Here is a 15061-nt window from a genome sequence, read left to right as displayed (position 1 = left end):
GAGTGGGGGAGTGGCAGAGTGAGACAGAGACACAGCATCGGAAGCAAGCTCCAGGCTCTGAGCTGTCAGCACAGAGTCCGACGCAGGGCTAGAACCCACGAACCGCGAGATTAGGACCTGAGCCGAAGTCAGACGCTTAACCGATGGAGTCAGCCAGGCACTAGCATGATCTCATTTATATGGGGGAATCTAACACAGTCGAAGTCACAAGAGCACAGAGTAGAACGGTGGTGGCCAGGGGCTGGGGGAGGGGAAATGGGGAGTTGCTCATCAACAGGCATAAAGTTTCAGTTAAGCAAGATGAGTAAGTTCTGGAGATCTGTTACACAACATTGTACCCATAGTCAGTAGGAATATACTATACATTTAAGAATTTGTCAAGTGGGGGAACTGCCTGGGTGTCCCGGTCAGTTAAGTGTCCAACTCTTGATCTCAGGGTCGTGAGTTCAAGCCCCACATTGAGCTCCACGCTGGGCACGGAGCCTACTTAAAAAAAAAAAATTTTGTCGAGAGGGTAGATCTCATGTTAAGCGTTCTTACTACAATAAAATAAAATTTAAAAAAGAAAGAAAGTAGATTAGAGGTTTCCAGGCATTGCAAGGATGAGGGGAAGGGAATGACTGCTAATGTGTGTGGGGTTTCTTTTTGGAATGATCAAAATGTTCTGGAACTAGTGGTGACTGTTGCACACTCTAGTGAATATGCTAAAAACCATGGAATTGTACCCATTAAATGTGTAAAATTTTATATGTGAATATCTTCATAAAAATTTTTTTCAACTACAAGATATCAATTTCTGTTTATCAAATGACTGGAGATTCAAAAGGTTTTTTTTTTTTAATTTTTTTCTTTTTGAGAGAGAAAGAGGGAAAGACAGAGATTGAGCCAGGGAGGGGCAGAGAGAAAGGGAGACACAGAATCCGAAGACAGGCTCCAGGCTCTGAGCTGTCAGCACAGAGCCCGACGTGGGGCTGGAACCCACGAAACGCGAGATCATGACCTGAGCTAAAGTCGCACACTTAACCGATTGAGCCACCCAGGCGCCCCGTTAATGTTTATTTATTTTTGAGAGAGCACAAGCAGGGGAGGGGCAGAGGGAGAGGGGGACAGAGGATCTGTAGTGTGGGGCTCGAACTCACGAACCGCGAGATCATGACCTGAGCTGAGGTCAGCCGCTCAACTGACTGAGCCACCCAGGTGCCCCAAGACAGGCACTTTCACATCTTGCAAGTGGGAGTACGAACTGGTGCAACCATCACAGACAGCATTTTAACACCATCGAAAGTATGAGTAGCCCGGCAATTCTACTTTTAGGAATTTATCTTTCAAGTATATCCCACTTAGGCAAAATGACATATGTACAATATCCATTACAACAGTTTCGTAAAAACAAAATGTTATTGACAGCTTAAATTGCCCGTCCATAGGAAACAGGTGAAAGAAATAAATTAGGGCTCGTGCATGCGGTATAATATAATGCAGTGATAAAAAGCACGAGGAAGCTCTCCATATACCAAAACAATAAATTTCTGCAATATATTGTGAAGAGAAAAAAGCAATATGCAGAACAGCATGGATAGCATGCTCCACTTTGTGTACAAAGAGGGAGGGAGAATATACACATACATGTATATGTGTGTGTGTGTGTGTGTGTGTAATTTTCCTTGTAGATACATAAAACATCTCTGTGGATATTTATTGAATGGCAGGGGTCAGCAGTGGGAAGATGTTTCACTGTATAGCCTTTCTGGTTTTGCAATATTGGACTATGTGAAGAATTACCTATTAAAACTGTTTTTTAAGTTTATTTATTTATTTTGAGAGAGCTCGAGAGAGAGCACAAGTGGGGGAGGGGCAAAGAGAAAGGGAGAGAGATGGTCCCAAGCAGGCTCGGCGCCCCCAATCCAGAGTCCGATGCAAGGCTCGACCCTGGGATCATGACCTGAGCTGACATCAGGAGTCGGACGCTCAACCGACTGAGCTACCCAGGCACCACTTAAAACTATTTTCAAGTAAAAAGTAATAATTAGCTACAAATTATAAAATAAAAAACACTATAAAGCCAAAAAAACCCACTGAGAGTCCTAGCTTAGCATACCTCGCTCCCACCTCTACCAACACGAACTACCTAGTTTCTGAAATTGGATCGTTGTAAGGTGGATTTTCCCACATGGGGCTAGCCTACACCCTCTCTGGTCTCAGGTCAAGCAGACCAACTGAGGTTCCATTATTTCACTAATGTGTACAGAACAGTCTTACCATCACTTATAGTAATGTTAGCGAGATCCACAATCTTATCAGGAAGTCCTTGAAGCAGTTTGCACTGTTTTAACTTCGGTTTTTCCCACTGAGATTTGCCAGTCTCCATGTTGATTGAGCTAAGAAAGAGAGGAGAGAGGGACAAAGAGCTTTCTCGTTGGACGATGAGGCCAGAATAGTCTTAAAGCAAACAAAGAAGGAACACGGTGTATCTTTGGCGTGCCTCTTCCTTTTGCCCACTCCCACTTACAAACACTGGGCTCTCCTGGCTGAGATAGCAAAGGCAGGAGCCCAGCGTTTGTAAAGTGAAGAAAACTTTGCTCTTGGGGAACAAGCGAATCTAGGGTCCCCATGAGGTATAAAAAGGCAAGCGAGTCTGAGATGAAGCACGGCAATGTCCAGCAGAGCAAGAGCCGGGGCACAGATTTTTGCCCCTCTGGACGTGGCTCCTTACCCTTACTTTCCTTTCTTACCCCCATTTTAAAAGGAAATTCATTTTAGAATCTGTCCCCGTGTCAGCATATCATTCCCCAGAGGCAATTGGTATGGCACCCTCTGCTGCTCTTTGCCCCCACCGTCCACCCTCCCGTATTCAATACAGTTCATTTCAAATGAGCTGACACATTTACTGAGCACCCACTGTGTTCTCGAACCTCTGATAGTGCAGACAAACACAGCAGGGTCTGGTCCCGGCAGGAGCGTGTTGTAACTTGGTGGTTTGAGTCTGTAAATGTAACTACGTTTAGGAGGCAAGTTGTGAGACTAAAAACTCTATCAACAAAACGGACTCTATCAAAACCACCAAGCGAGGAGAGCTTATCTGCAAGCTCTGAGCTGAGCTGGATGCTAAAAGGACAGACATGGAGGAGGGCCCCCCTGCCCCGAAGCAGAGCAAATAGCACAAGCAGAGAAAGAGACCCGAGGAGGCACCCACCCGAGTCCACAGTGGCAAATGGCCCTCCTTGGCTGGAATGCATGGTAAAAAAAAAAAAGGGGGAGCCCACAGGTCTTGAGTACTGTCTTTAAGAGCTCAGACTTAATACCCGAGGCAATGTGGAACCAGAGCAGGGGAAGGCAAGGGGACTGTTTTAATAGTAGCTGAGGGACAATGGTAAGGGCCTGCACGGAGGTCGCGGTGGTGGAGTCCGAAAGCAAAGGCTTCATGTGAGCTCTGATTGTGATCACAAAACCAGCATGATTTGATAACCTGATTAGGTGTATGAAGAGAGTAGGACCCAGTCTAAGATGTTGCCTTCCAAAAAAAAGCTTTTAAGCCTCTGTCAAACCCTGCTGCCCTTCTGGGCTGCCTACTTAAGTTAATGGCATAAACCATTAACAGCAGAGAGTCAGAGAAGAGGGGCTGATGATGTAAAGAAGGAAAATGATAAGGCAACAATAGGAGGGTGATTTAGTAAATTATTATGGCCCATCAACGAGGTAGCTTCGGAGGCAATTTTTCGAAATGGTCATTAAGAAGAATGTAAACCACAGAAAATGTTTGATCAACTATTGAGTGAAAAGGTAAATCACAGTGCTGATAGGAGGGTGGTGATTGCCACTACAAAAAAAAAGCTACATAAAACTTAAAGGCACACCGGGAATAGCGAGATGAAAAAACACACCAGCCTAAAAAACAGCTGTGTTCCCATGGTGGGATTATGGGTGATGTTTTCCCTTTTGTCTTCTTGAACATTCTTTTGGAATGTGATTATGTTGCACGCGCATGCTTAAGTAGGTCCGAAGGGTAAAAGAAGGCAAGACAAGGGTAGAGGGGGAGGGAGGGAGCCTGCTCAGAAGCGTGGCCCCAGTTAAGGGGACCTTTGAGTATCTGAACTGGCAGTTAGAACTCGGCCAATACATACCAGACTCTAGTGGCGTTTCCATCCCTATTCTTTATGCATCTAGTTTGGGCTGTCTCGGTAGGGTTGGTTAAGAGCCACTTATAGGTCCCTTTGTATTTAGAGACTGTTTCTTGGGCTTTGCACCTTCCAGGCTCTACAGAGAAAATGTATGCACATTTTAAAGGGCAAAAGGCACTTAGAAGAATCATGAACAGCCATTATGACCCATCATTATTATCCTGCCTGTAAACACCAGCAAATAAAAGAGGAAACTTTTTCTACCAGGCCCTTTAAAGCAGGCTTCACGGAAAATACGTGAAATGCAGGCCTTTCTTAAATTAAGCCTCCCAGCAAAACCTCACATTTAGTCCTTTTCATTAAAAGCACAAATTGACAGGACAGCTTTTTGTCTTGGTGTTTAAAAGTGTTACATTTGCATTGACTAATAGTTCAAGCCACCCACACAAAAACCAAAAGCCCTCACCTGCCGGTTGCCCTCCTTCAGAGGTACCCACTGTCAATGATGGGAGACTAAAGACTGACTTCTCCTTCTGGATGCTTCCTCCCTTCTTCAGGGGTTCTGGGGTGGATTTGGTTTTAGTCAACTCCACGTACCGACTGTCGCCAGTATTAGACACGGGAGCCCTGCTCTGATGTCGATGCTGAGGGCAAGGTTTTGCTGCCAAGTGTGGTCACATTAAGGGAGAAGTGACCCAGGCTAAGTGTGCGTGGTCAGTCCCCTGTTTTCACTGACCACCCACTGGGCTCATGACCCTGGTTCCAGAAATCTTCCCCCTCGTGTGTTGACAGAATGGTCCGGCCATCCCAGTCTCCTGTAAGCTCTGCCTGTGGCTTCTACCCTTCTCTGCCTGCCACTCATCTGTCACTTGGGACCACAGCCCACCCTCTGCTACCTGATTAGTTTGTCGCCGAGGATTGTGTGTTCTAACGCGGATGTGTGGTATCCGGGTTAGCCCGCAATCTATTTTGCCGCAGTCTATTGGGGCTCCCTTGTAAGCTGTGTGGACCATGAGAGAAAGGCCCGACTGTTCCCAGATCACTTTCCAAGATGAACAGCCTGGCTATATCAATCAATAAATCAGCAAGCGTCTATCGGGCAGCTCTAGTGTGGGACGAGGAAGCTCCCCCACCCTCCGGGTATTTGTGCAAGAAAGACAATTCTCCCGCTCCGTTGATGGACGGGCCACTGCTGATGTCCAGAGCTGACCAAGCGTCTCCGGTAGTCCCCCTGTATTGTTTATAAGCTCTTACAGGCAGAAAGGTTCTCAGGGTGAGTGAGCACTGTGGATGAGGAAAGGGACGTGAAGACAACTCCTCTCCCCTTCAGAACTCAGGACGTCTTCCTATGCATGCATTATGAGCTTTATAATAAGGGGAATGAGAGGAAAGTGGCTGATGGGCATCGAGGAGGGCACCTGTTGGGATGAGCACTGGGTGTTGTGTAGAAGCCAAGTGGACAATAAATTATATTATATTATATATATATATATATATATATATATATGGGGAATATAATAAGGGGAATGGATGCATATGGAATACCCCCCACCCCAAATTACCTAGTTTTTCCACTGCAATGTGTTCCGATGCAACTAACAACATCAGTTGACCTTGCGTGAAGTTTCCATGTGTGAGGTTGCCATGTATTTTCCTTTCGATCCTGCTAATCAATTCGCTGACTGCTAAAGAAGAGTTGGCTTTTAGGATGACCTGACAAACACAGCTAAAAAGCAGAGACAAAAGAACAATGTCGCAGTTATGTCAACAGGGTACAACTTGGCCCGCGGCGCTGAGATTTTACACAGGTGGTTTAATTGAGAGCCCATAAACACCCAACATTTTACGTCAAGTGGCAAGCCTTAAGACATAATGGAAGACGGCCCATCGAAATCTTCTGATAAATTTTCTCGTCTGCCAAATAAACAACTCAAAGCCCATTTGCAAAAGAACAGTCAGAAACATTCGCATTCTATTAAAATCAACTAGCCATGCGTTCGCTGGGAGTTTGTGCTAATTAATAGAGAAGATGGAGTACTCAGGATTTATTACTCGAGAGAAAACCTTTTATCCTTCTGGTCTCCAATTTATCCATCATTACTGCAATGAGGCAAATGGCACACGCTCAATTAGTCTGTAAAGAGGTGTTCTGCGGAAGGCCTATTTCTGCAATAGTAATAATGGAGATAATGATAATGATAGTAGCTAACATTTGTGCACTCTTGCTCCCCTCATCTTGCTACTCATGTTATCTTCACAACAGCCTGACGAAAAGTGCTATTATTAGCCCCATTCCACAGATGAGGGAACTGAGACTTAGCCAAGGTCACAAATACCTAGTATGTTCCACTTCCCTGCTGAGTATTCTGTGGACTTTTCTTGACGGCAACAAACGCTTTATTCCCCCATCTCCAAATTATGACCACTTTGGACCCCATTTTCTTTTGACTACAAAGAGGCAGCAGGCTCTTTGCTAGGCTGTGCCATGACCAACCGAAACAACTTATTTCATGAAGGCAAGAGCCCAATTACAGCATCTGTAAAATAACCACCGGGTACTTTGATCTCCTTCTGACAACTCCGACCCAGAGGCTGCAAATACAGAATTAAATGGAAGGAAAATCAGAACTAAATGTACCAGCTATGAATAAACTCGGTTCTTACCTGTATGGTACATAGGAAATTGTAGCCATTCCTCGCCCTTCCCTCTGTTTCAAAATAATGCAAAAGAAAAGTACATGGTCTCCGAAATCTTTAAGCAAATGTTACAATTGAGCACAGGGCTTATTGACAACAGCGATCATCATTATGCTTTACCTTTATGTAACCCATTGCCATTTGCAAATCAGTCTCAAAAAAGTCAATGCATCTAGTCCTCATATCATCCCTGTGGTGTGGACAACGCAGGGAAAGTCACCCCATTTTCTAGATGAGAAAGCTAGGTCTCAGAGAAGGTAAGTGATCTGCCCAGTGTCACACAGCTGACGAATCACAGCACTGGGAGCAGAAGCTGAGAGAGACTTCCAGATCTAGATCCTGACATGGTGATGACAAGAGTAAACACTACCAAGCATTTACTATGAGATGAGGAAACTGAGGCACAGAGCGTTCAATTAGGTTGTCCAAGGTCTCCCATTCAGGAAGTGCAAGATCAGGGGTTCTAACCCAGGCAGCCTGCTCTGGGGACCACAGTGTCGCCAAAAGGCTTTTTACACCTATTATTTGAGAGCAATTTCACTTAGGTTATGTTACCTATTAAATTAAAAAATTCAGACTCTGCTCTTTACAGAAAGTATTTTAAATGATGACAGATAGGAGGCCCCCGGGTGGCTCAGTCAGTTAAGTGTCTTTTTTTTTTAAGTATTTCTTTTTTTTTTTTTCCAGTTTATGTATTTATTTTGAGAGAGAAAGCACAAGTCAGGGAGGGGCAGAGAGGAGAGACAGAGAATCCCAAACAGGCTCCACATTGTCAGCGCGGAGCCTGATGCTGGCCTCGAACCCACGAACCGTGAGATCATGATCTGAGCCAAAGTCAGAGGCTTAACCAGCTGAGCCACCCAGGTGCCCCAAGCATCCAACTCTTGATTTCAGCTCAGGTCATGACCTCACGGTTTCATGATCTCAAGGTTCGAGCCCCGCATCAGACTCTGCACTGACAACACAGAGCCTGCTTGGGGTTCTCTCTCTCCCTCTCTGTCTGCTCTTCTCCGTTCACTCGTGCGCTTGCTCTCTCTCTCTCTCTCTTTCTCAAAAATAAACAATTTTTAAGTTTAAAAAATAAATGACGGCAGATCATTTGGATGGCACTGCAGGCTTGATTTTATTTTGTATAAGCAAAACATTTCTCTCATGTTTAAAAACCTTACGAGCTGCATTGCGTACCAATCCTTTTGGAGTCTGACGTGGTAAAATTTTGAGGCACTGGGATAAGTACTGAGAATCGGGGCAGGGAGGATGGGAGGTAGTTTTGTCACACTCTGACTTCAAACCTATACACATAAAAGGCAGATTTATTATTTACAATCCCCAAGTCCTTCCATGCTCCCATAGCCCACACAAAAGGTACCTCAAAAAAACTGCCCCACAGAGAGTTCAGAAAAGCAGAGGATGGTCTTCCTACTGGGTCGCTGTGCAGATGCCAAAGAAAGTAATGTAATTTGACCCTCCACGGCCATCATTGAGCTTTGCTTGACATACACTTGGGTAGAAGCACTAATTTACTTATATCTACGCAGGTACAGGATGAGTTACAAGTCATTTTGAAAAATTACTTACTGCAGTTTGATCCATGGTTATTTCTCCCTCAGAAGTGTCTCTGTATCAAAAGCATAAATACACACACACACACACACACACACACACACACATGTAAATGAAATACAGTGTCCAATACATGAGGGCTCAAGTTCAGGAGAAAGACAACTGTGAGGCAGAACAGTAGAATCTCCCAGCTTGGAATTCAAACACTAGGGCTCTAAGGAAACACTTCAAAAGAGCTTGGTCATTATCTGAGTACCCAAATGGTGGTAAGTCTTTGAGCAACCCCACTCCCAGGAATCTGTCCCATAACAGTACCAACAAGGGCGCATACAGATATACGTACAAGAGTGGAAATAACTGAAATGTCCATCACTAGGTAATCGGATAAATACACCATTGCACACCCATGCAAAAGGAGCCCATGCAGTCATTAAAAGGAAGAAGCTAAATCTGTATGTGTTGGCCCGCTAAGATGTACATGATGTATTTTGAAGCAAGAAAAGAAAGGTGTAAAACAGCACGTAGAGTAGGATCCCGTTCTCTTAATAAACGTATGGCCCCAAATCTAGGAGTATGTAGAAAATAAGCTGCAAACCAGATATTGGAGAGGGTGGGGAAAGGCGGGTTTTCTCTTTGATCTCGGCTCCTCGATACTTCTCAGCACCTGCCCATTGCACTGTCATCACCTCCCCAAATCTGCACCCCAGGCAAGTCTTAGACTAGTCAGCACGCCTCGCCTTACACATTTCAGGTTCCCTTTGGAATATTCTACCTCCTGAAAGTGCGTTAATCAGAAAATAAAGAGTCGTATAAATCTTCACGCATTGGCCATCCCTAGCCTTTCATCCCTCTAAGGCATGATTTTTCCTCTCAAAGTCACAGAGCATTTTAAAGCCAAAAGGGACATTAAAGGCAACTGAATCTAATTCCACTGTTTCCCTGATTCATATTCCTCTGTTTTGTTCTCCCATTGGCTTTACATCCTACAGTGATAATACACATTTTTCTCGTATTCCAAAGAGAACCTACACTCAGAAGGGAAGATGTAACTCAAAATGCCGACCCTAAATCTCAGACGGAAAAAAAACAAAATGAAATCCGCCCTCCCCCGCCCCCGGGATAGGAACATACCCAGAATGCCCCCAAACTGCCTTCGACCCACAATAGATGATACCCCCATACCTGCTTTTAATTTGAATGGCCAGATTAGCAACAGCAAATTCACTGTCCTGAAATATAGAATTCAACTGTAAGAGACAAAACAGATCGATTTTAGTATTCCCACTCCTCTATCAAGCCAGGGAAGTTACCTGAGACAATGTCATCATTAAGCTGCATTTATTATTCCAGTGAGATCAACATTTCCATCTGCTCCACTCAGTTCTTTAATTTACATTTTACCTACTGCCAGGGGCTGAATAGCGTCCCCTCCAATCGATACGTTGAAGTCCTAACTCCCTCATGTGACTATATTTGGGGGTAGGCCCTTTAAGGAGGCGATGAAGGCTCAAAATAGTCAGAAGGTGGAGCCTTAATCTGGTAGGACTGGCAGTCCCTGGAAGAAGAGAGACACCAGATATGTGTGTGTGCGTGCGTGCATGCGTGCGTGTGTGTGTGTAGGTCTCTCTCTCTCTCTCTCTCTGTACCTGCCGCGCGCGTGCGCGTGTGTGCGTCGTGTGCGCATGTGTGTGTGCGCGCGCACACGCAGAAAAGGCTATGGGAGGACACAGTGAGAAGGTGGCCCTCTGGAAGCCAAGGAGAGAGTCCTCTGAAGAAACCCACCCTCCAGGCGCCTTGATCTTGGACTTCCAGCCTTCGGAACTGTGAGAGAAGAAATGTCTGTGGTGTAAGCCCCCCAGTGCCTTGTATTTTGTTATGGCGGCCCTAAGAGACAAATACACGCGCCCATTTTCAAGCACTTACAATCATGCTATACACACGGCAAAAGAAATGCTGATGGGGAAAGAGAGGAAACAGACATGATCATTTACTGTTGGTGGGGTGCAAATGGATATCGCCTGTCTGGGAGGCCACCTAGCTTTATGTTAGAATGTGAAACGTGGGGCCCAAGCGGGGCTCAGTCGGTTAACCACTCTTGATTTTCACTCAGGTCATGACCTGACCGTTTGTGAGTTGCAGGCCTGCATCGAGCTCTGTGCTGTCAGTACGGGGCCTGCTTGGGATTCTCTCTCTCTTCCTCTCCTGCTTGTGTGCTCTCTCTCCCTCACTCTGCTTCTCCCCCACTTCTAAGCTCTCTCTCTCTCTCTCTGTCTCGGAATAAATAAATAAACTTATTTTTTTTAATGTTCAATGTTCATGTGCTTTGATCCAGCAATTCCAGCTCTGGGAATTTATCCTCTAGAAAACCTCAAGTGCCCCCCAAATTTATTGCAAGGGCATATCGTCAGCATTGTTTCCAAATAGAGAAAAAAATAAAAGTGACCTAAATGTCCACCGCTGGGTGTCTGAATTAAAAAAAAAAAATACTATATTACAACCATCCAGTGAAATCCTTTGTATCTGTTAAAGTATATGAGGTAGATGTATATTTGCAATATGAATATGCTCAAAGATATATGGTTAAGTGAGAAAAAGCAAGCTGCAGAATAGGATAATTGTATGATTCCAATTATTTTTGTAAAAGAACAGACATGCATCAGTGTTACCACGGGTATAGGGGAAAAAAAAACAAACCCTCAATGAATATACCCCAGACTGTTAAGAGGATTCAATACAAGCAGTATGAGGGAAAACATTTACTTTCTGGGGCTCGGATTTCAGTCTCTGGATTTTTTTTTTTTTTTTTACAGAGAGAATGTATTACTTTTATTTTCAGAAAAAAATGTGAGGATAAAGAAAACATCGTGTAGGAGAGAAAAAATAAAACTGCAGAAAATAAACATATTTAAATACAATAGCATAGGCTTTGTTATCGCTGCCTCCCCACTTTCTCCAATTAGGAAAATTTGGCAGAAGCCCAGAATTTGTGTCGGCGAAGGGAAAGTTCTAAACAAATTAAAATAATGACATCCCATAAAAGCTTTCAGCATTGACACCGTACGTCCTTACAGTGTTACTCACACAGTAGATAAATTTGCAGCAAAAAATCAAAACCAATTAGCTGTGAAATGTATCATGGGTAGAAAGAAGTTAAAGCCTACTTTTAAGCTACTCCGTCCATCATATATATATGCACATACATATATTCACAGATTTTATATGTACCATAAATATTTAAAAGATTATTTTACCCAATTTTCTGCAAATTCTTTGACAACACTGATAACCGGGATCCTTGGGTCTTCATCAAAGACAGAGAAACTCATTTCAATATTGTAGAAGGAGACTGTAATTAAAAACGAGATTAATTTCACTCATTTAGCTCAAGAAATTTAACTTCCATAAATTTGGTCAACATTGCTTGTCATTTTAGAGAGACCAACAATGAAGTCTCGTTCTTAAATTTTGCTTAATTTAACTCCAAGGTCAAGAGCCAACACTTGGGCTCCATATCCAAAAGCAAAACAGATGTACCATCACATTTTTGTTTTAATTATTTCGGCAGTTTCCTGATTGCTACACAGTTGATGGACACTCTGCAAATCCTCCAAATCCTCAATTTTCTGTAGCCAACACATTTCCAGTCCATGTAATGGTCAAGCTGAACATTATCTCACAAGATCATTTGCACTGAGAAAATATTTATTTCTCCCTATGCTTTTCTTTCTACTTCAGATTTGTCTCTGTATCCCTCTTTCTCTTGTCTGTCCTTTAAAATTTCAATTTTTGAGAGTTAAAAGTTGAAGGGACATCCCAGATTTGCATGATATGGAAGCCAAATACTCCCTGGCCATAGATAAGCATTCCAAGCCAGCTGGAGGTGGAGACTGGAGAAGCTGAGGCCTATATAAGAGGAATTTAAAAAGGCAGGCTAGAATATCTCCTGGAATTGGATGGTTTGCAGTCATCATGTCAGACCTAAGGCCATATAATTCCACACTGGGAGAAGGTGAAGTTCCTGATGATGTTCACATTGGCAGAGACAGAGTATCAGGGACAGAATGGATGGAAAGCATGCTTAGAGAGGTCATACCGAATGAAAAGGTACATTTGCACTATATTTCAATAAAGCAAAGATAAGCAAGATGGCTAGAGAATTCTGTTTGGACAAGGTACCACTGTACCCACTGTCTTTTTATAGTAATTTCCACACCCAGTGTGGGGTTCGAACTCACAACCCTGAGATCAAGAGTCACATGCTCCACTGACCGAGCCAGCCAGCTGCCCCCTGCACCCACTGTCTGAAGGAGAGCAGAAACACCTGTACCCTTCTTTATCCTTTTCTGCCTTCAGGGAACGGCCACCTTAGAGGACACATGACCCAGGGCCCATGTATCCTGTCAGCGATACGCTGGACATATTCTAGAACAGACCTGTGGACTCAGTGGCAACAAGTGAAGTCGAGGTTTCCATAGACCTAAAAGAAGGTGTGGAGTCTAGCCAGATTGTCTCAGGAGAGGAAGAGAGTAGTGAAGGCACAGTTGCTGGAGGAAGGGGTGTTACTCCAGTGGATGTGAGTGGAAGTGAGCCTCCAGTAGCAGTAGATGTATTGGCAGTTATATCTGGAAGGGAGTCCAGTGTAGAGGATGCTGATACAGCTGGGATTCTGCTCCAGGCAGATGTCACGGCGTGGCTGGGCAGAAGCATGGAGCTAATAGATTGGGTGTGGTCAGTTGCGGGAGGTGAGCTACTCATTTTGCTCGAGGGTAGAGGTTGAGACACAGTCTTGGAGTTGGCAGTCGCAGTGATTCTGGAAGATGCCTCAGGGGATTTGGAAACGTATTGGCTGTTATCTGTGAGTTTAACAGACACAGGGAGAGAAGTTGGGAAGCCAGTGCTGATGCTGCCCACTGCAGGTGTAGGGGTGGTTTCGGGGAGTGCGGTGTGTACAGTAGCAAAGGATGGTGTTGTGAAGTTAGTGAACGAGCGTGTCGACGTCCTGTCAGAAGTCAGAGATGTGGACTCTGACAGCTTTACTGTAGAAGAAGTTACAATGTGAGGAGTACTGAATACAGTTGACAGTGGAGAACCCGAAGGGAGAGTGGATAAAATCCAAGCCAGCGTAGGTGAACTAGTAGCCTTTGAAAGTATGGATCCTGAAGTAGCACCAGAATGATTCGATGGGAGTGTGGTCCCAAGAGTTACGGATGTCGCTGTTTTCTCAAACGTGTGCTTAATGTCAGCCAAAGTGATAGGGATAGATCTTGAAGATATTGATGAAGGGCTGTCAGACATCCCCAAGGTGGGAAGAAATCCTGACGTGGAAATTGATGGCTTTGCCATAACATCTCCAGATATAAGACCAGTCTGAGGGGCTGCGAATGTTGACAAAGACCCAGGAACAAGGTATGGAATCTCCGTTTCCGTCTTGTGGGGTGTAGGTACATGAGTACTGGTAAAAATTGGAAATTGAGAACCTTTAGCTGTGGGTGTGTTCCAGGAAGTCATAAGCAGAGGTTGGGTGTTACTAGGTGTGGTTCTTGTTCCCAGAACTGGAAATTCAACCATTTGGGATGTAAGAGGAAGAAAAGTCTTTGGAGTGGAGAATTTGGCTTCCGTACGATGAGGTGAAAAAAGAAGTGATGTCAAAGAGGGTGGAGTTGCAATGGATGGAGTCCACGGAGAGTACGAAACAGGGGTCTTCACAGGTGTGGCACCTTTTGTTGGTTCAGCTGTTGAAGTATTTTCTGACCAGGAAGTCTTCTTTTCTGTATTGGAAGAAAGGTAAGTGGTGGCTTTGACCCTTTTTGTGTGTCCAGGAGTGCTCTTAAAGCTAGTCAAAGACGGGGACACCTGAATACTCGAGGAAGTATGGGGATGACCTGACGGAGTAGATGAAAACACACTTTCCAGGGCATCAGTTCCAGAAGAAGTATTTGTGAGGGCTGTTACTGTACTACTGCTTACAGGAGACAGGGAGTCCTTGGTAGTCCCAGGTAATATGCCCAGAGTTGCCGTCTCATTTTGTGATGACTGATGGGTTGTTGCTAGAAAGGGTGAAAATGTGGTCTTTGGAATGGAAGAAATCGCTTCCGTGTTCCTAGAACTGAGTAGAGAGGAGGCAGTGGTGCCTACAGATGGAGGTGCTATCCCTGCCATGATAGTGGTTGGGATGGTTTTCACGGAGGGAAAAGTTGACTCTGTCGGAGAGGAAGAGGATGTAGGTGTGATCCTGGAGGACACCTCTGTCACTTCTGAAGTAATGAAAGCAGAGGAAAACAGCGTGCTTTTTGAAGCAGGCCTAGGTGCGACATCCAGTGTAGATGCCGGTACGGTCATGGTAGTCCTAGGGGTAGTTGAAGGCAATAATGAAGAGAATGACCCAGCAGCTGCGGAAGTGTCAAAAGAGGCAGCTGGAGGTGAGAAAGCAGAGCCACTCACTGGCATTGAGGACATCTCAGACATAGGCGCAGAAGTGGCTGTGGAGGGACTTTTCGGACAATCCGGGTGTGTTGTTTTAGAAGAGTTAGTTACTAGTGTTGCGGGAGTTTCAGAAACTCTTTTGGAGGCAAAGGCAGTGACGCCAACTGGCAGTGAGGACATCTGGTAGGTAGGAATGGACGTTGCCATAGAGGTTTTCCTAAGAAGTACCGTTGGTACATTTGGAGCAGAAAGGGCTGTAG

At 44.6% G+C, this 15061-nt stretch overlaps 1 protein-coding gene across 1 annotated transcript in view; it reads right to left on the bottom strand.

Annotated features, from left to right (window-relative positions):
- The window catches only part of ADGRG4 (adhesion G protein-coupled receptor G4), a 58645-nt gene extending 48656 nt beyond the window's left edge, over window positions 1–9989 (bottom strand). Inside the window, exons 1-7 of the mRNA XM_047843963.1 lie at window positions 9689–9989; window positions 9561–9607; window positions 8394–8433; window positions 6783–6826; window positions 5681–5844; window positions 4122–4254; window positions 2260–2378 (exon numbers count right to left, since the gene is read on the bottom strand). Of these exons, the coding sequence (XP_047699919.1) occupies window positions 2260–2378; window positions 4122–4254; window positions 5681–5844; window positions 6783–6826; window positions 8394–8433; window positions 9561–9607; window positions 9689–9706 (565 nt within the window). The 5' untranslated portion in view covers window positions 9707–9989. The remainder of the gene's footprint in view (window positions 1–2259; window positions 2379–4121; window positions 4255–5680; window positions 5845–6782; window positions 6827–8393; window positions 8434–9560; window positions 9608–9688) is intronic.
- Between the last annotated feature and the right edge of the window lie 5072 nt (window positions 9990–15061).

Source organism: Prionailurus viverrinus, chromosome X (genome assembly GCF_022837055.1).
Source record: "Prionailurus viverrinus isolate Anna chromosome X, UM_Priviv_1.0, whole genome shotgun sequence".
Classification (NCBI taxonomy): Eukaryota; Metazoa; Chordata; class Mammalia; order Carnivora; family Felidae; genus Prionailurus; species Prionailurus viverrinus.
Note: the sequence above shows the minus strand (reverse complement) of the source record. Positions and strands in the feature narration are given on the sequence as shown.